Here is a 19,257-nt window from a genome sequence, read left to right on the forward strand (position 1 = left end):
TCATGGAAACACAAACTGGGCAGTTCTTGGGGCTGACCCAGCTGTCTTCAGAAAGGAAATGGATTTTACACTCTCCCTTTGAAACAAGTGAGTGAGTTTTTACTGGGTTAATTCACAGCTCCTGGGGATGAGCTTGGACCAAAGGTGAGCCAGTTCCTAAACCTGGCAGGTGGGAGAGAGCTCTGGGTGGGGATGCCCTGCTGGGTGCTGGGATCCCAAAAACCCACCCTGCACCCCAGCACGTGTGTTGGGGTTAGGGGCTGTTCCTGTTTTAGGGCCAAATTGTTCCCCAGGAGACTGATAGAGTCTAGGAAGATGGCACTTTTCCAAAGATTCCTCCAAAATTCAGGAACAGTTTGCTGCAGGATTTCAGACATTTCAGGGCATTTTCTCTTCACATTTCAAGCACTTCTATGGGCCTGCTCAAGAGTCAGCAAACCTCACATTTCCCACATCTCTCTTTGCAAACAGCCTTTATCTCAGGCAGCTGCATAGGATGGACAACAAAATGTGGGTCCTGTGTTGAGGAAATTTGTAAGACTTCTCCCCTTTAATTCTTTTTCCAATTATCCACATTTATATATACATTACTGAAAACCAAAGCAAGAAAGTGCAGCAAGGTAACTCAGTTGGCTGAAACTGAAAGTGGGTTTGCAGGATGGTTTTGCCCTGGCAATAGAAAAGAATTCACAATTCTGCCCCTCCAGATTCACAGGCACAGGGGCTGCTCACCTCATCCTGGAGCAGCAGCATTTCCTGTCCTGTGGAACAATTCAGATCCTGTTTTAATCCAAACCATGAGCAAATCCCTCATCTCTGCCACTCACAACACTGAATAATTATCACATATTGGCTTTTCCTAAACCTGGGCAAAAAATCTCTGCCATAAGGAAGAATTTGTTTATATATACACTTATATATAAATATAAACATCATGTGGAAGGGGACATCACACCCCCTTCCACACAAACATTTCTGGAGTGGGACAAAAAACCAAACCCCAAGGAACCCCACAAGGAGGGAAAGAGAAACAAAGAGGACACGATCACACAAACATCTTCCTGGGATTTTTTTTGTTGTTTTTATTGTTTTAGTCTTTTTTTTTTCCTTTTATTTTTTTTCCATTTTTTAGTATGGAGGCTCAAGTATCAGATGTAGATTCAATTTAAGCTTTACAAAAAAAACAAAAAATCAAAACAAAAACCCCTTTTGCATTCCATAAAAATTGACAGAAAAGCGCCTTGGAACCAGGCTATAGAAGAGCAGAACTTTCAGCAGGTCTCGAAATCACCATCTCCTGCACATCTGGGTTACTCAGTATTGTACAACCCCCAGAACAGCCTCTCTTCCCTCCCTCCCTCCAGCCAGCCCCTGTGCCCAGCCCCCAAACATACGTGGAATAGATTATTTTTCTTTTTTTTTTTCTTTTTTTTTTTGTTTTTCCAGTTCTTCCTCTTTCACACACCACAGTATTTAATAAATTTTTGTTTTACATTTTTTACACCAATGTAACAAAAGGCAGGAGGGGGTGAGGGAGGAAAAGACAGACAGTGATCTGTGGTGATGCTTATAAATGGGGGAGGGTGGGAAAGGGGGGAGGAGAAAAAAAAAATAATACATGGACTTCTACAGGAACATAGCCTAAGGTTTAATAGTAAAATGTGGTGCAAAGTAGGCCTCAGAGACTGAAAAAGTTTGTACAGCTTTATTCATGGGGAGAGGATGGCGCTGCATGGAGAGTATTGGATGCAAATCGTGACGTGACCAACAGAAAAGGGCAGGGATGATTCTCTAGGAAAGGAATCTAACGAGTGCATGGCATGGCTGGTTAGCACTGACAGGACTTTAACTTTGCTGCTTCCTCTTCAAAGCCTCCACCAGGTCGTTTTTAAGAGCTTCTTGTTTTGATTTGTCTGCAAAAGTCTGCACAGACCTGTGGGAGGAAGGACAGGGGGTCAGAGGCAGGGCAGGGCTGGGAGCAGAGCTGGAGTCAGGAGGAAGGAGAAGCCCCTGAGCCAGGCTCAGCTCTCCTGCTGGAGCCGGGAAGCAGAGATGAAATGAGCACTGGGAACACAAAGCCAAACTCACTCTGGGAAGGCACCCACGGCTGCCCCAGCAGCTCCGCTCAGCCCCGGCTGCCGCAGCAGAGTCCCACGGTTCTGTCCCAGCCTGCAGAGCCCAGCATCCCACACAGCCACGGGGTCACAGCTCCTGCTGCCCCCAGGGCCAGGGGGAACCCAGCCCCAGCCAGAGAGGGGCCAGGCTGGGGAGCTCTGACCCTTCTGTTCACCCAGGGCCACCCCAGAACCCACAGCAGCCTCTGCACCGCTGGAAATGGCAGCTGGAGCTTCTGCTCTCAAATCTGCCTTGTTTGTACCTTCCCCAAGGAATGAGTGATCAAAGCAGCTGAAGAAGAACAGAGACACTGGCACAGGGTTATTGCAGGGATTCCCTTTGCCTGAAGTACAGAGGAACAGCTCCACCTGTCAGGAATCACCTGGGATCGCTGCCCTGGGAGATGCCTGTGGAGGAACCTCTGATTTCAATAAGACAATGAGAAATTTCCACTTTTAAAAAGGCCCCTCTTAAATAAATTGATAGAATGGGTTCTATCCAGGACCAAACTTTTCCAGAGTGGCCACCACAGAGAAGTGGTAGGATGCAGCTGGGCAGGATTTCTCCCCACCTAAATCACATTTCACAGCCTTTACAGCACCTGGGAGAGTGGAAGGGGTCCCTGCCCATGGCAGGGGCTGGAACTGGATGGGCTTTAAGGGCCCTTCCAACCCAAACCAGTCTGGGATTCTGTGATTCAGAGCAACCTCCTTTTCCCTGATTGCTGTCTCCTGTAAACAAGGCTGCTCTTTGTGGTGGTGATTTTCCAACCATTTTTGTAACAGTATTTCCATTCTCTTGTCTCTGGAGACTTCTGCTGCTTTAATAAAACCATAGACATTTATATTTGCATTTGTCACAGGCTGAAGAAGTGGTTCTTGGCCACTACCAACAAATAGTGAGTTTCCCCCTTTGTCAGATGAAAGAACATCTGGAACTGTTAGGAATGGGAGTGGAAGGTTAAGGAGGCTCAGGTTAGTCACTGCCCTGACCCTCAGAGCTCCAGAGCAACGAGCACAGCACGAGCAGGGGAGGCTGCCCATGGCCGAGTGAGCCTGAGCAGGACTGAGCTCCAGGGCAGCTCAAACCCAGCAGGCTCACGGGGAAGGTGTGTGGGTGAGCACACCTTTACTCTGAACTCATGGCAAGAACCAGAATCTTTTTATTTCCAAACTGTGACACTCCCAGGATTTCACTCTGCAGGGAGCACACTGGGATTACAGGGAATTTCTTCATGGAAGTGGAATACCACAGGTGTAAAAACTGCTGGTGCCCAAGGGAGAGAGGCCTGGGAATGCTGGATGGAATCAGCCCAATCCCACAGCACTCCACGTGCTCCTTTCCTGCTCCCAAGCCAGAGGCCAAAGTGGGAAATCCTGCCCCAGTTCCGAGCATGAGGATTCCACGAGGGAGGAGAAAACACTGAAAACAGAGCCCAGCACTGAGGCAGCCCCAGGAGGATTCCATGAGGGAGGAGGAAACACGGAAAACAGAGCCCAGCACTGAGGCAGCCCCAGGAGGCCGGGCTGGCTGCTCCCTGTGGGATTAGGGGTTAGTTCTTCCCGTTACCATGCAGGGGCTGGGCTGGTGAGTCCTGGTTTAGTGCTGGCTCACACCTCACAGGCAGCAGGGGTACCTGGATTGGTTTAGTTATCAGGCTGGATGTAGATCTGGCGCTGGGTCAACACTTGAGAAAGTTCCCTCTGCAACTGCTTATACTTTTGGTTGTCAGGAATAGCATCGATAGATCTACAGAGAGCAGTGGGAAACCAGGGAGCAAACAGGGAAAAGAACAGTCAGAAGAACTTGGTAACACAGAGCTGGGGCCTGGGAAGCTGCAGGGAGGAGAAGGGGACACACACACAGGAGAGAAGGAGCAGGGAAGGCTGGAGGGGCTCTGGGGGCTCCTGCACACAGGGATGGGGACACAGCAGAGATCAACCACAGCAGCTCCAGGCAACACTCACAAGAGAAAGGCTCCATCACAGATTCCCTCTGGTGTGATTAAAGCTTCCTGGCTAAACCCTGCTCAGCACAAAGGAAACTGAGGCTGGTCTGACCTGGGCTTGGGGCAGAGCCCAGAACCTTCCCACAGGTCCTGCTCTGCCCCTACAGCAGCACCAGTATTGAATTAACACCATTCTTCTCTCTTCTTCCACATCTCAGTGTGTGAGGGAAGAGCAGAGCCCTATTTATTTGTGCCCTTTGGTTATTCTACATTACCACACTGTGCTGGGAGCTCTCTCTGTACTTTGGAATGAAGTGATTTGGCATCACAGTGATTTCCTCTGTGAGCATAAGAATCACCAGCTTGGGATTTCCATGGCCAGTTCCTGTCCAGGAATGAGCAGGGGCTGAACAGCACAGCACAGTTTCCCCACAGAAAGGCACAGGGAATTTAATCTCTTCTCATACACTGTATTTTGGCCAGTGGTGTTGAGAGAACGACAGAATTTAAAACAAACTCTAAATACCACAAACCACTCGTGTCATGACTTAATTCTGGGACTATTTTTAAGGACAGTAGAAAGAGAAGACAGAATTTAAGGACTGTGAAGAATAAAACAAATGAAAAATAATCCAGAAATACAAGTGTTAGTTGGGCTGTTTGGCTCCTGGTGAGGAAACAAGGGATTAAAACATTGCTTCAGATTTCTGCAACAGAAGAGTTCCCTGAACTCCACACAACAAAAACTGTCCCAGAGCACAGGGAGGGGAAAACCTGCAGGGATGCAAAGGGTCCCCAGCCACTGCAGGTCCCTTACCTCAGCCCATTCACGATGTCCTTTGTCTTTCCAAAATAAATCTCATTCAGTGTACTTCTGATTTTGTTTTCCATGTCCTGGAAAAGAAAACAGCACAGCAGCTCTTCAGTGCCCTCAGATTTCTGTCTGGGCTGCTGCAGCACCGGGGTCACTCTGAGCAATCCCAGCTCTCAGAGCCCACAGAGCCCTGGCCCAGCCCCTGCTCCCATCCCAGCACTGGGGATTTCTCACTGCCACATTTCCTGAAAAATCCCTTTGCCAGGATTCCTTCTCCTGGGAAGCTGAGAAACCTCAGAGAAAAATGAAAATAACAATGATCTGATTGCTTCTCCTGTGTTTGGCTGCTTTGGAATGTGGTTGGAGATTGTTCATCCAACAGGTGCTGTTTGATTGGTTTCATGTGAATTGTTTTGAATTAATGACCAATCACCATCACCTGTGTCAGGACTCTGGAGACAGTCACAAGTTTTCATGATCATTCTTTGTAACCTTCTGTCTGTATCCTTTTTCTATTATTTAGTATAGTTTTAGCATATAATACAATACAATATAACACAATATAATATGATATGATATATGATATATATAATATAATATAATATAATATAATATAATATAATATAATATAATATAATATAATATAATATAATATAATATAATTAATATAATATAATATAATTACAATGTAATAATATAGTATATAATATATCATATCATATATCATATAATAATGAATTAGCCTTCTAAGAACATGGAGTCAGATTCTCAATTCCTGCCTGGTCCCGGGGCCCAGCAAACCCCTCAGGGCTGTGCTGCTGCTCTCCCCAGCGATGGGAGCTCCGTGCACCACCAGAGGGCAGCTTCTGCCCAGCTCTGCAGAGGGAAATGCAGCAGCCCAGCCTGCCCTGGCCCTGCACGGCTGCAGGAGCCCGGCCAGTCCTCCAGGATAACCCAGAGCTCTGTGCTCAGGGTGACTCGGAATCCTTGACTTGTTCTTTACAAGCTCTGAGAGAGATCTTGTAACAAAGCAGCTTTTTTTTCATTGCTTTCACTCAAGCAAACAATTTTAAAAAGGGATTAAAAAATAAGCAGCTGCCTTTCTTTAATTTCCCAGTTCCTTATAAATGCATCAAAATTGAGAATTTCCTCCTTTCTTGGCCATAACAATGAAGGAAATCTGGAACACCCTCAGTCAGGACAGGGCAGTGAAACAGCAAATGGTGCTGCACCCTGTGAGCAGCTCTCAGCACTCCTTGTGCTGAGCTTCAGGGCTGAGAGCTGCCACAAAACCCAAAACTAAACCAGTTCCAGGGGGATTCATAAGCACTTGACACACACTGAACTTCCAGCCCAAGGGACAGTGCTGTAGCAACCTGACTCAATTCCCCCCAGAAGTGGCTGCAAAAGCAAATGTGAGGGCAGGAAGTTGTTCGCTGGTGCTCAGGAAGGGAACACCCATTCTCTCAGCACTGCAGGGCTGAGCAGGAGCCAAGGGGCGGCTTTGGGGTGGCTTTGTACCCACAGACAGCTGGGGGGGATGGAAGGAGCAGCACTGAGCCACCACACACCCAGCAACAACAGGAATCACTAAGTTATCAGTAACAAAACTCAAGGAATGGGAGCAGCTGTGGGCAGAGAAGCTGCACTCACCTCTACCAAGCGGCCGATGTTGGCTATGTGTGGGGAGGAGTCACTCACGGTCTCATCCTTCTCCATCTGCAAAGGAAAGCACAGATCCATCCAGAACAGGCACCTGGGCAGGGCAGGGCTGGGACAGGGGAATCACCCCCTGCCCCACGTGCACACACAGCAGAAGGGGCTGAGAAACCCCAGCACCCACCACAGGCACAGGCTGGCAGGGGAGATGTGGGGAATGGAAAGCCAGGAATGGAAAGAGCCCCTGCTGCAGAGAGGGCCACAAGAGGCACCCCCTCCCCACCACAGAACAGCCAGGTGTCCTTTGCAGGGGAAATTCAGAGCTGGGACAACTCAGCAGTGCAGAGACAGCACAGCCCCAGTGCAGGAGCCAGCTCTGAGGCAGCTGAGATCTCCCAGCCCAACAGCAGCACTGGGAGCTGCAGCTGCTGCATCCCCTTGGTTCCCTCTGGCTGTGCCTGATGGAGCCCCAGCCCTGCCCTGCCATGGCCTGTGTGCTCTGGGGGCACCAGTGCTGGGCTTCCCTGCCTCTGCATTGAAGGCACTTGGGTCAGTAATTCATGTTCACACTCAGGTGTTTATTATAATTTCTGATCAGTGAAACAGTCTCAGTACTGTGAGTTCAGCAGCTTTTCATTAGAAGGCACAAAATGGCCAACAATCTCTTGGTACAAGGGCTTTTAAGACTAAACTGTCCAATTAAGAACTGACACCTGGATTATTTTCCCTTTTAACCCAATAACTGATCCCACAGAGCCCCCAGTGGGAACTTTTCTGCCCAATTACAAAATGCCACCCAAACCCATGGAGAAGGAGGAAGAAGAAACCCAGGACAGCACCCTGTGCCCTCCATCTTGCTGCCATCCACAACACACTAAAAACCCCAAAACCTCAATTTCTCACCCAGTGATACACCTGCACTGCTCTTTATAACCTATTTCCCACTTTTGTGGATTCCAGTCTATCTTGAAGTCTGGGAGACTTTCTCCATGGATGAGGGTCAGAGTCAGTGCTGCCCTGGGGGTCAGGACACAGACACACAAATATTCCTGTGCTGCTCTGGGTTTCCTCAGTGTGCTCAGTCCATCCTGCCCAGCCCCTGTGGCCAGGACACAGCCAAGTGCTGAACTGTGAACATCAGGAACCTCAGCAGGATTTGCTGAGACAGCAAGAAAACAAAACTGGGAGACAAATGCAGCGGGAAGAACACTCTTCAAAGGGTTTCACTAATCCCACTGAATTCTCTCATCCATCTGCTCCTATCCCTCCCTCAGGGCACAGTTTAAAACCTGGGCCAGCCACGGGTTTGTTCTAATAAGCCAAGGCTGGAACAGGCTTGGGGAAGCGTGTAATTTAACTGGACCCCTGAAGGCAAAGGGTAACCTGGGAGAGGGGGAGAAGGAGCAGCAGGACGTTTCATTCTGCCTTCAGACTGTTCCATGGAATGGAGACACTGCCTGGAGAAGGCTCCAGCAGCACTGCAGGGACAGTGCAGACCTGACCCACACAAACACACCCATGGGGAGCTGGAACCCTCAGCAAAGTGCCCCAGTCTGGGGCAGAGGGGCAGGCACTGCCACGGGCTCCCTGCCTGCCTCCTCACACCTGGGCAGGCCCAGCTCTGCTTAAGGAGCAGAATCTGAAAATAGATTTTTTTTTTTAATAAAAACCTCCGTATATTATTACATCTCCATAAAAACTGCTGCCAGAAGGAAAACATTTTTATGTGCTCTGGAAGGCCAGATGTTACAAGAGGCTGTTTAATGGAGTGCAGAGTCAGGATCAGCCATGTCCTACAAACAGTTGGGTTTTGTTGAGTTGTTGGGGTTTTTAAAGGTTCCTTCCTGTGGCTGGCACTGCTCAGGCAGCAGCAGCATTTCTGCTGCTTAAATAAAGCTGGGCTTGCTCTGAGGGGAAATTCCCTCTGCAGGCTGAGTTCAGGAGCTGCTCATCCTCCCAGGAACATCAGCTCATCCTCATCCTCCCAGGAACATCAGCTCATCCTCCCTCTGGCACTGCCCACTGCCTGCTGGGCTCAGCCAAACCCAGCAGAAGCCCAGTTCCAGCCCAGTCCCAGCTCTATCCCAGCCCAGTCCAGCCCGTCCCAGCCCAATCCAGCCCAGTCCAGCCAGTCCAGCCCGTCCAGCCCAGTCCCAGCCCAGTCCAGCCCAGTCCCAGCCCAGTCCAGCCCAGTCCAGCCAGTCCAGCCAGTCCCAGCCATCCCAGCCCAGTCCAGCCCTGTCCCAGCCCAGTCCCAGCCAGTCCCAGCCCAGTCCAGCCAGTCCCTAGCTCTCCCAGCCAGTCCCAGCTCTATCCCAGCCCAGTCCCAGCCCAGTCCCAGCCCAATCCCAGTCCAGTCCCAGCCCAGTCCCAGCTCAGTCCCAGCCCAGTCCCAGCTCAGTCCCAGCCCCAGTCCCAGCCCAGTCCCAGCCCAGTCCCAGCCCAGTCCCAGCCCAGTCCCAGCCCAGTCCCAGCCCAGTCCCAGCCCAGTCCAGCCCCAATCCCAGTCCAGTTCCAGCTCAGTCCCAGCTCTATCCCAGCCCAGCCCCAGTCCCAGCCCAGTCCAGCTCTGTCCCAACTCTATCCCAGCCCTGTCCCAGCCCAATCCCAGCCCAGTCCCAGCTCTATCCCAGCCCAGTCCCAGCCCAGTCCCAGCTCTATCCCAGCCCAGTCCCAGCTCTCCTGCAGCAGCCCCAGGCCCTGGTTCCTCTCCTGGCTGCCCCAGCCCTCTGCTCCAGGCTGACCCACAGGGACCCTCACTAATCTCACTGCTCTGGGCTCCCTGCTCCCTTGGGATGTTCCCTGCACGGAATGAAGCAGCTGCCTGGGCTTTCTGTAAACATTATTTGGAGGAATAATATGAAGAGGGACGTTTAAGCTGGATAAACACTTTGTTTCATTGTGAAAGTGTCTGAAAATACCAGCAAAGGTAGAAGGGAACTCATCCTTCATTTTGCTCTGGAAAGCCAACAACACCCACAGCTGCTCTGGCCACGGAGCAGAGTGAAAATCCCTTTAATGAAACACAAACAGCAATGTGTGCCAAGGGCTCCCAAAGCCACAGGCAGGCTGAAGGCTCCAGGTGGAAAATATGTGGAATTATTTGGATATCAGTAAGGCAAAATGTGGCCTGCCCCTCCAGCACTCATTTCAAACTACACGCAGTCAGTGCAGGCTGTGATCTCTGCAGGGCTTGCAGCTTTGCAGGAATCAGCTGAGGACTGAGCCCACCCCTCCAGAGAGATCTGCTCTCACCAGTGTAACCAAATTTCCCATTCCCTTTGCCAATCTGTCCAGGCAAAACCATGGGCAAACCTGGGCATGCTGCACAACCTCACCTGCCCTCACTGCTCTGCTCCCTTCCTCTCATTTATTACAGAACTGAACCTCTGTGAGATCCACAGGGAGCTCAGAGCCCACCCAGTGCCAGCCCTGCCGTGGCAGGGACCCCTTCCCCTGTCCCAGTGGCTCTGAGCCTGCCTGGGGCACTGCCAGGGATCCAGGGGCAGCCTGGGGGTGCCAGGGCCTGCCCACCCTCATGATGGAGAAGTGAGCAGAAATAATTCCCTGGACAGGCCCTGGCAGCACATCCCTGCTGTCCCTGCACTACAGAGACTCCAGGGCACTGCAGCTGCTGAGGGGGAGCTCAAGGATCACAAGAAGATCCCAGTGGTGGAAAAACAAAGTTACAACATCTGGAAGTCGGTGGGATGTCCTGATTGCTGAGCACAGGGATTTCCTGGATGATAAATGGAGAATGGCTCTGCTGGGGTTTCACTGAGCAGCAGCAGATGCCAGGCCAGGGATTGCTCTGTCTGCACAGTCCAGCCTTCATCCAGCTCTGCAAAACCTTCTGCCCTCACTAGAGAGTGTTCTAAGTTCAAAAATCAACCTCTGTGCTGCCTCCATCCCAAATCCCAGCAATCAGGAATCAGCCTCCTCCTCATCATCACCGTCCTCAGGAATGGATTCTTTCAGTTCCTCTATTGAGTTCCCTGTGACTTTACATCCTCCCTTTCCCAGCTCTCCCCACGTAAATAAACTCCAGGATGGAGCCAAGGTCCTGCTCACACACTCAGAGCCAGGCTCTGTGCAGGGACACCTTGGGGAGGCACCTGCTGGGGCTGCTGCTGCCAGGAGGGGCTGCAGAGCCCTCAGCACAGTGCAGGGCTGCCAGCCTGCAGGAAAGGGGACCCTCCCCACCTCCTGTGCACAGGGCAAGCAGATCCCACAGCTGCTCTGCCCCCACAAAGGGCAGCCCAAGGACAGCCCCGAGTGTGAGCGACACGAGCGGCTCCAAGGCACACACAGAGCTGCCAGGGAACAACATCTGCCACACATCTGGCCTCAATCAGCAGGGCTGGGAGGTACCTGCAGTCCCCAGAGAACTGCAAGGTAATTGAAAAGCTGCTGGCACGTTTCATTTCCCTGCAAGCCCTGCTCCTCTCTGGCACTGTTGATGTAGAACAACATTTCTTCCTAAAAATTCCAGCCAAACCCCCTGGGCAAAGGGGAGGCTCTGCCACACTCTGCAGCCAGGACATAATGAGCTTCCAGTGTCACCTCAGCTTTAACTGTCCCAAAGTTTTCAGGGCAGAATTACAATCCATGGATCCTGAGTGCCTGGAGCTGGCTAAGAACTGATCTCACTCCCTGCAGGTAAATGAATCCCTGCACACACATGAAGCAATTCTGCACACAGGTAATTGTACAAAGGAGTGGAGGTGACAGCACCCAGGGTTTGTGCTGCACACTCCTGTGTGTGTATAAACCTGTATCAACCTTTATACAGGTAAATTGTACAAAGGAGTGGATGTGACAGCACCCAGGGTTTGTGCTGCACACCCCTGTGTGTGTATAAAGACCCACTGCTCTACTGCATCAGGACAGAATCTGAAATTCTGTAATTGAACTGATACAGCCAAAGCCTGAAATTCCAAAATGCACCAGGTCAACTAAATTAAAATTACACCAAGGGGAGTTTTCAGCTTCCCAAAACTGAATCCTCTATGTCTCCCCCTTTCCTTATTCTCTCCACTGACAAATGTAAAATGTTTGTTTCTTCCTAGAAACAGAGACAACTCTTATTGTAGCAGACAAAAACTGGGGAAATCAAGGGAAAGCAGTTCAAGGCACTGGAAGGGAGATGTCAACTCCCAGTGTATAAAATAAAGCAGACACAGGCCAGGGATGTGAGCTCTGTATCTGCCCAGGAGGGACCAGCACAGGGCCCCAAGCAGGAACACTCCAAGAGAATCCCTGGAATGGTTTGGGTTGAAGGATCAAATCCCATCCAGTGCCACCCCTGCCATGGCAGGGACACCTTTCCCTGTCCCAGCTGCTCCAAACCCCATCCAGGCTGGCCTGGGCACCCCTGGGGATCCAGGGGCAGCCACAGCAACAACACAGGGCCCTGAGAGGAAAAATCCTTCTCAAAACTGAGTGCAACATTTAGGAACAGCCCAAGTGGAGCCCTACAGGCAGAGCTTTTCCAAATGGCCTTGACAAAGGCAACAGAACCCCCTGTGTGGGTGCAGGGCAGCAATCTCACCTGCAGAAAAGCTTTTCCTAGAGCCCCACTGCAGCTCCAAGCGCAGCCCCAGCACGTGGCACCCCCTGAGCTGCTCCTCTGGCCACCAGGCCAGTCAATCCTCCCTCAGCACTGGATGGAAACCCAGCAATGCCCTGCCTGCAGCCAGGAGGCCACAGGGGGTGTGGAGGAACCAAAGCTTTTGGCTCTGAGCAGAGCCCTGAGGCTGCTGTGCCATCCCCTGTGAGCAACACCTCAACAGCTTCCTCCCAAGCACAGACACATCTGCTGCTCTCAGTTACGATCAAAGGTGGCCAAGCAAATGCTGATGTGACCAAAACCATGATGTAAATTTATCATGGACAAAGTTTTATCAAAACATCACTGATACCTGTCATAGTGAAACTGCAACAGTTCAAGAGGAAACTAAAACCAACTCTTGGTGGCTCATTTTGCTGCAGGCTGCATGAAAGGCTGATCAGAAAAGGAGAAGTAAAACTTGCAGAGCATGGGTGATGTGGCACACTGGATTTAGAGCCAAGCCCAAACCCTGCACTGTCACTATAGGACATGAGAGAACACAAGCCCACACTGCTGTTCTCAAGGTGAAGAAAAAAGGGAAGTTTATTTTCTGACTCTAACATTTAGAGTTTTCTAAGAGTGACAGTGGATTGGAGGGTGACAGTGCCACCTCTCCAATGACACTGGACAGACCAACACTCCATCCACTTTCTCCTCCTCCATAAAGGAATGCAAACCAATGAGTTATTTACAGAAAGTGTAAAGTGAGAAAGTTCACTACAAGAATGTCAACATCAGAAGGCTTAGAAAATCTTAAAAAACCAGGGTGACACTGCACTCAGGAGCTCAGTCCAGCTGCAGGTGAACTTCAGCTGGGGACAAACAGCTCCTCCTCACCCAGAACAGCTGCAGGCAGTGTGGAGAGGGCAGGTAATGAAAGGTGAAGTTTCTGCAGGTAATGAAAGGTGAAGTTTCTGCAGTTCCAGTCCCCAGTGCCCTGCAGGATCCTGTCAGAGCCCAGGCTGGGATGTGCCCCAGGCCCCTGTTTGTGCATCCTCCCCCAGCACTGCTCCTGCCACATCTGCACCACATCTGCACCCAAGGTTCTGCTGTGGAAGGATGGCAGAGGCATCAATGTCCCCCTGCAGCCTGGACAGGAAAGTCAAAGCAAAGCAGGGCCAGCACTCAGGCCAAGGTGCACTGAGGACAGCCCTGTGCACAGCCCTTGTTTGCCTTGGCCCAGCTGTGCTCAGGGCCATGGCCAGAGTCAAGCCCTTGGCCTGCACTTCACAGCTCCCATTTCCAGCATCAGCAGGGCTGGGATTAAATATTTGTCCGGGTCACCATAACTCGGGTGTAATTACTGCAAAAAGAGTCAACAAAAGGCTCAAAACTGTCTCCAGATGCCTTTTTTCCTTCACTTGCTTTTCCATCAACATCTTCAATGTCAACAACATGGAAAGAAAAATCACCCAGGCTGGGGCAAGCTGTGCAAGACTAACCCAGCTTCAGTCCCTCTCTGCAATCCCAGACCCTCCTTGGCTTCACCTGGCTCAAAGCTGCTCAGAACCAGGAGGTTTTGAACAGAGTCTGCATTGTCCTTTGTATGGAAAGCCCCAGCCTGCCCTGGGAAGGCTCATAAAGGAGTTTCAGCTGCTGCCAATCTCTCCAGTCACTCCTGACCTTACAATGTGCCTCCTGTCCTGCACATTTATTACTCTGCAGAGCCCAGAGCAAGCCCAGCCCGTCAGCGGGAGGAGAAGCCCTGGCAGGTGAGGGCAGAGCAGCCCAGCCAAGGCACCCAGCTCAGCACATCCTGCCTGCCAGGGCCTGCTGAAACCTCCCTGCTGCAAAGCAGCTCTCAGGAGGCAGACAGAGCCATTAATGCTGGCACAAAACCCCCAGATGTTCAGGACAGACTTCTCTTACTTTTTTAGATTTTTTAAAATCAACGTTCTGGTACTGCAGGGAGAAAGCACTAAAGGAAGACATCATGTAATTGATGTCCTTAAAAAAATCTTACTGTCAGTGCAAAATACAGGTTTGTTCTCAGTGGTTTAGCTGGCTTTTAAAAGAGAGTAAGAAAAGAAGTCATCCTGTATTTTTATATTCCTGCTGGAATCTTCCAGTGAGAAAGTGGGCAAATCTTACAGATAAAAAAATCTGCAACACACATGGAAGAATAAAAACTCAGGAATACCAAAAGACACACTGAGACTTACCAGCAAGCCTGAACTCCTGCTGGATGTTTTGTATTTTTAATTTCAAGCCCCTGTGTGTGAAGCACAGCTCAGGGGGCTCTCTGGCAATCACCCACTGCATTCCCCATCTCACTGGGCTGCAGAGATGTCTGTGCAGCACCTCCCAAAGGCAGGGCTCTGTGCCTGCCCAGGTGAGAGGAGGACACAGCCTTACCTGTCTGGTGAGGCTCCCCCCCAGGTTCATGGTACCAGAGCCAGTTTTGTTGGTCTGCAGCCACAGCATCACTGTGGAGGTCAGCTTGTAATGGGCAGTGCGGCCACTGGACTTCTCCTGCACGTGCAAGGGCACAAAGAGGGACAGAGACAGAGGTTACAATCCCCCCTAAAGCTAAATGGGGGCTGGCACACCCCACAACAACAGGCCAGGTAAGTCTAACCCCCCTCATGCAGCACAGGCTCTTACAGACAATTCTAAGTGTGCTCACTCCTCTAATTTTCAAAAGCAAATCTAGTTAGAGCAATTCACTCTCCTAATACCTTGTTTTTATTACCTAATTAGTGATATTTATCTGTAGCTCTTTATGTTAAAAAAACCCCCACATCTCGGGATCACATGCACAGAAAGTAACATACTTCCAATTCTTCTGGGATTCTTTTTGATTACAGCCCTGACTTATCTCTGTCCAAATTGCTTCGGGGCATTTTCAAAAATTAACAAGGGAAAGAAGTTTACAGGCCTGACACAGTCTTGCATTGTTCAGTGGAACACCTGTGCTCCTTAATTGTCTGGAATTAACTGGGTTTTGTTTTCACTGGGGTGTATCAGCTCCCCAGAGGCTGTACCTGAACCTCCACCACGTGGATGGAATCCCAGCATCCCTTAATCTTCTTTGATCCATCTCCAGCTTTCTTAATGAGGATCACCCCAGCAAAGCCATGATCCAGATCCCAGAGGTAGACAGAGGAGACTCCACCTTCAAAATACCTGCAGGAGGCAACCCAGAGGCAAGTTAAAAGCAAGCAGGAGAGTCAGATATCAATAATAATCATCTTAAATAAGCAGAATTTCTAAGTCCTAATCCAGATTTGTTTTTTCTTTCAGGACAGCACACTCTCCCAGTTACACACCCAGAAACACAGCACTTCAAATCACTTCATAATGCAGACTTTAATTACAAAACAACTGCACATGTCTCTGAAGGAGAATAAAGGTCTGGGGAGAACCAGAGCTATTTACAGATTTCTACAGGACTTGAGCAAACAATTCCTCTGATTCCAATTACCTACAACAGCTGGTAAAAGCACGAGCTACAAAGTGGGCTCAGAGTAAGGCTTTATTTTACAATCTGGTCTTTTTCCCCTCTTCTCCCTTGCTATTGGCAAAGTCTGGAAGTTCTTTACAGCAAAGTTCACTAATTAAGACAAAAGGGAGCAAGTAAGTAACTTTATGTTGCTGCCTCCAAAGTCTGTGTGAAGCTGACACTGATTTACTGCGAAGGGAGCTGAACTGGAAGCAGGATCTCAGAAATGCAGAGATGCTGTTGAGGTTTTATTATTCCAGCAGCAGGTATGGAGAACTAGAGAAAAGCCAGACTGCCTCAATCTCAGGTGTCTTTTGCTGAAAGTAACTCAGAAAACCAACGAAAAATGGGATCTGCAGAGCCCCACTCCCTCTGGGTGACACTGGTGCAGATGGAAATGCACTTCATAAAATAATGGTAAACAACCCATCTGTTGGAAGAGAGGAGGAATTCTGTCTTCTAGAAAACTGGAATTGCAACCACAGCATTTTATCCCTTCCATTCTCAAGTTAGCAAAGCCATGAGGAGGATGAAGGAAAAGGGAAGAATAAAAACTCCTTCATGGCACACAACTCTCACATCTCAGGGGTGACCATGGCACACAAGGATCATGTGAAAGGGGGAGAGGAAACTCCATAAACTTCATCAACAACACCAAATGTTGGTAGTCAGACTTTCATTGCCTGCAGGAGGGCAAAATCCCATTATCCAAAGGCACGAGGAGCAGCCAGGAGTGCAGATTAACCTGTCTGCATCCTGCCTGTCACACACACCTGGAGTGACCATCACTCCTTCTGCCACAGAGGAAATCATCCCTCGTGAAAAAATCATCAGCCCTTCCCACTCTGGGCTTCCTCCTTCCTAACCCTGGGCCTTCCAGGTGGGACTGGTGCTTAAAAGGCAACTGAGTGCAATTGGGAGTGCATGGATTACCCCCAAGCACATGGATTACAGCACACCAACCCCTCCCTTGCCAGCAGGCAGGAGAAAAGGCACTGCAAGTGAACTCCAGTGACACTTCCAGCACATTCCCTGCACCCACAGACCAGCTCAATCCCTTGCTTCCAGAGGGCAGAGTCACCCAAGAGCCCCAATTCCCTTTAACTGCAGACACCCAAACCTTTACCCAAACCAATGCTGACCTCAGGGCAGGTAAATAATTTCCTATAAACTCAGCACAGCCTTTTATTTCTAATAAATAAAAGGGTGGCTCTGCCTCTCCTGGCCAAGCCCAGCCCAGGCAGCTCAGGACCCACTGTCCTGGGGCACTGCCAAGCACTGGTAACACAGCACTGGGAAAGCAAAGCCCAGCCACACTGAAGCCAGGCTTCCAGCAGGCAACTCCAACCTAACAAACCAACAAACAGCCTCTTTACACCCCCTGGGGAATTCACAAATGGATTCTGGTTCATGCAGTTAAATTCCAGTCCTGCAGTGAACCTCAGCTCCAACCTAAGCCACCCTTCCTTCAGCAGTGGGAATCAGAGGCCAGAGAGAAGCAGCTATTGTCCCTTCTCAGAGGCAGATTGCTCTCAAAAAATATATATAATATATCCTTTTTCATCTACAGAATCAGTGAATTCACTCCAAATGAGCTGGCAGTCACTGAGAACATTGCAGTGTGCACAGACAGTTTCCCCATTACCCACTTTATGACCTTGCTACGAGCATGAAACATTAATTAAGAGAGGGACCGAAACAAGGTTTTGGGAAATTTATTCTTACCTACTGTACTTTGATCCTAATGACATGAAACAGGAAAAAAATCATTTTTATGTGGTTCACCTTTATGAGATTTTACATAAAGGCTTTTGTGGGTATTTTAAGAATGTGCTAAAATGTTGTCTGAAACCACATGAAGCCATGTGAGGAACCTCCCGCCAGAACCAACAGCGCACACATGGAAACGCTTTCAGTGCCTTTGGAGATCTAATGAATCAAATATAGAATTAATATTGTTTTAAATACCAACATGCACTTCCAATAAAGCTGCTCTGCCATGGCCAGGCCCAGGAACTGGAGGCTGGAGCAACAATGCCAGTGACTGAATCCAAGGCACGCCAGGAGATGCATTATCCAAAGGCTCCCAAATCCCCTCCTCCTTCATGGGGAGGGAATAAATAGAACTGATCACTGTGCTGCCTTTCACCTTCAAACAGCACTGGAGTGGGATTTCTGAACCTCTGAAAGTCACAGCTGGATATGAGGGAACATTCCTGTTTTTTTTTAAATAAAAATAAAGAGGTGCCACAGGCTAATTGGTCCATAATAGAAAACGGGATGATAGATTGGGAGGAATTTAAATTGACATTGGTGGATTTGGATTTGCCACAGGAGGGCTGGGCTTCCTCCAAGAAACCCCTTCACCATGGACTGAAATGCAGCACACACTAAAATCCAAGCAGGAGAGGAACCAGCTTGGGAAAGGCCCCGGGAAGGCACAAACTGGGACCTTCTCTGTTAAAGAAACAGATGGAGAAGGCAGAGCACAGCCCCAGGGTCACACACAGCTCCTGCCTCAGTGTCCTGCTGAGATGTCCCTGCCCTGACCCTCCTGCACAGCTGTGCCTGGAGAAGGCAATCTGTCTCCTTTGGGAGCTGCAATCACACAATCCTCGAGGCTGGAAAAGCCCTCTGAGGTCACCAAGCCCAACCTTGAGCCCAGCACCAACCCACAGCCCCACAGGCTTTCTGAACACTTCCAGGGTGGGGACTCCACCACTGCCCTGGACATCCTGCTCCAATGCTTTACAGCCCTTTCTCTGATTTTTCTCCCTAATACCCAACTTAAACCTCCAGGAGCTGGCACAAGCTGGGAGGCCATTTCCTCTCATCCCCTGGGAGAAGAGACCGACCCCCACCTGGATGCACTGACTCTCCCAAAACAACCAGCAGATGCTTTTGGGATGCTCAGGAGGCCTCAAGTAGGAGCAATTCCTATTGGGGTGCCTCAGAAACACCCCAAGGGACAAACCATTCTCACAGGACAGCTCCAGAGCAGAGCAATCACTGCTCCCTGCCCAAGGACACCCATCAGCCCAGGGTGTTTCAATCAAGATCAATCAGGCTTCACCTACAGACAAAACTTTGTTATAAAACAATGGAAAATTTGTTTTATGGTTGTCATATCCATTTGTTAACAAGAAAAACGCTGATATCATAGTTAATAACTATGATAAATGATATCATAGTTGGGTTCAGTTAGAAGGACCTCAAAAGATGATCAAGACCAAGTGACATCCCTGTCCTTGGAGAGGACAGCCAGTGCTCCATCTCTGGGAAAATAACTTTTTATAAGGCTGCCCAGGAAGGTGACTAAAAGGCAAAAGGCCCAAAGTAATCATTCATTCTCTTCACAGAATTCAGAACAGCAGTTCACTCAAAATCAATTATAGTTTTAATGTCATGATCAAACACTGAGGTTTTATATCTGTTACTCATCAACCACAGAACTCCTGGAAAAAGCTGTTTTATACAAAAAATGTCACACTTAAGACTGACCTACTTTACAAATGCAAGAATAAAAGAAAATATTTAAGCTAAGAGTGATCCAAAGCTTTATGAAGTGTTTGAAGTTGGAGACACAGGATGGAAACTTGTCTGAGGAGCAGGAGCTGGGCCCGTGAAATAGAGGCTGTGGCCAGAACAAAGCTGCAGCTTCAAGAGGG

The 19,257-nt window shown here is 49.6% G+C and overlaps 1 protein-coding gene across 2 annotated transcripts in view; it reads right to left on the reverse strand.

Moving 5' to 3' along the window:
* Positions 1-1,058: 1,058 nt before the first annotated feature.
* The window catches only part of CAPZB (capping actin protein of muscle Z-line subunit beta), a 68,617-nt gene continuing 50,418 nt past the window's right edge, over positions 1,059-19,257 (reverse strand). The window contains exons 5-10 of one of the 2 annotated variants that reach the window (XM_064730490.1): positions 15,132-15,273; positions 14,503-14,619; positions 6,531-6,596; positions 4,881-4,957; positions 3,752-3,864; positions 1,690-1,933 (exon numbers count right to left, since the gene is read on the reverse strand). In XM_064730490.1, the coding sequence (XP_064586560.1) occupies positions 3,762-3,864; positions 4,881-4,957; positions 6,531-6,596; positions 14,503-14,619; positions 15,132-15,273 (505 nt within the window). In that variant the 3' untranslated portion in view covers positions 1,690-1,933; positions 3,752-3,761. Of the gene's footprint in view, positions 1,934-3,751; positions 3,865-4,880; positions 4,958-6,530; positions 6,597-14,502; positions 14,620-15,131; positions 15,274-19,257 lie in introns of both variants that reach the window. The other variant, XM_064730492.1, reaches the window with a different exon arrangement.

Source organism: Zonotrichia leucophrys, chromosome 21 (genome assembly GCF_028769735.1).
Source record: "Zonotrichia leucophrys gambelii isolate GWCS_2022_RI chromosome 21, RI_Zleu_2.0, whole genome shotgun sequence".
NCBI classification, from domain to species: Eukaryota; Metazoa; Chordata; class Aves; order Passeriformes; family Passerellidae; genus Zonotrichia; species Zonotrichia leucophrys.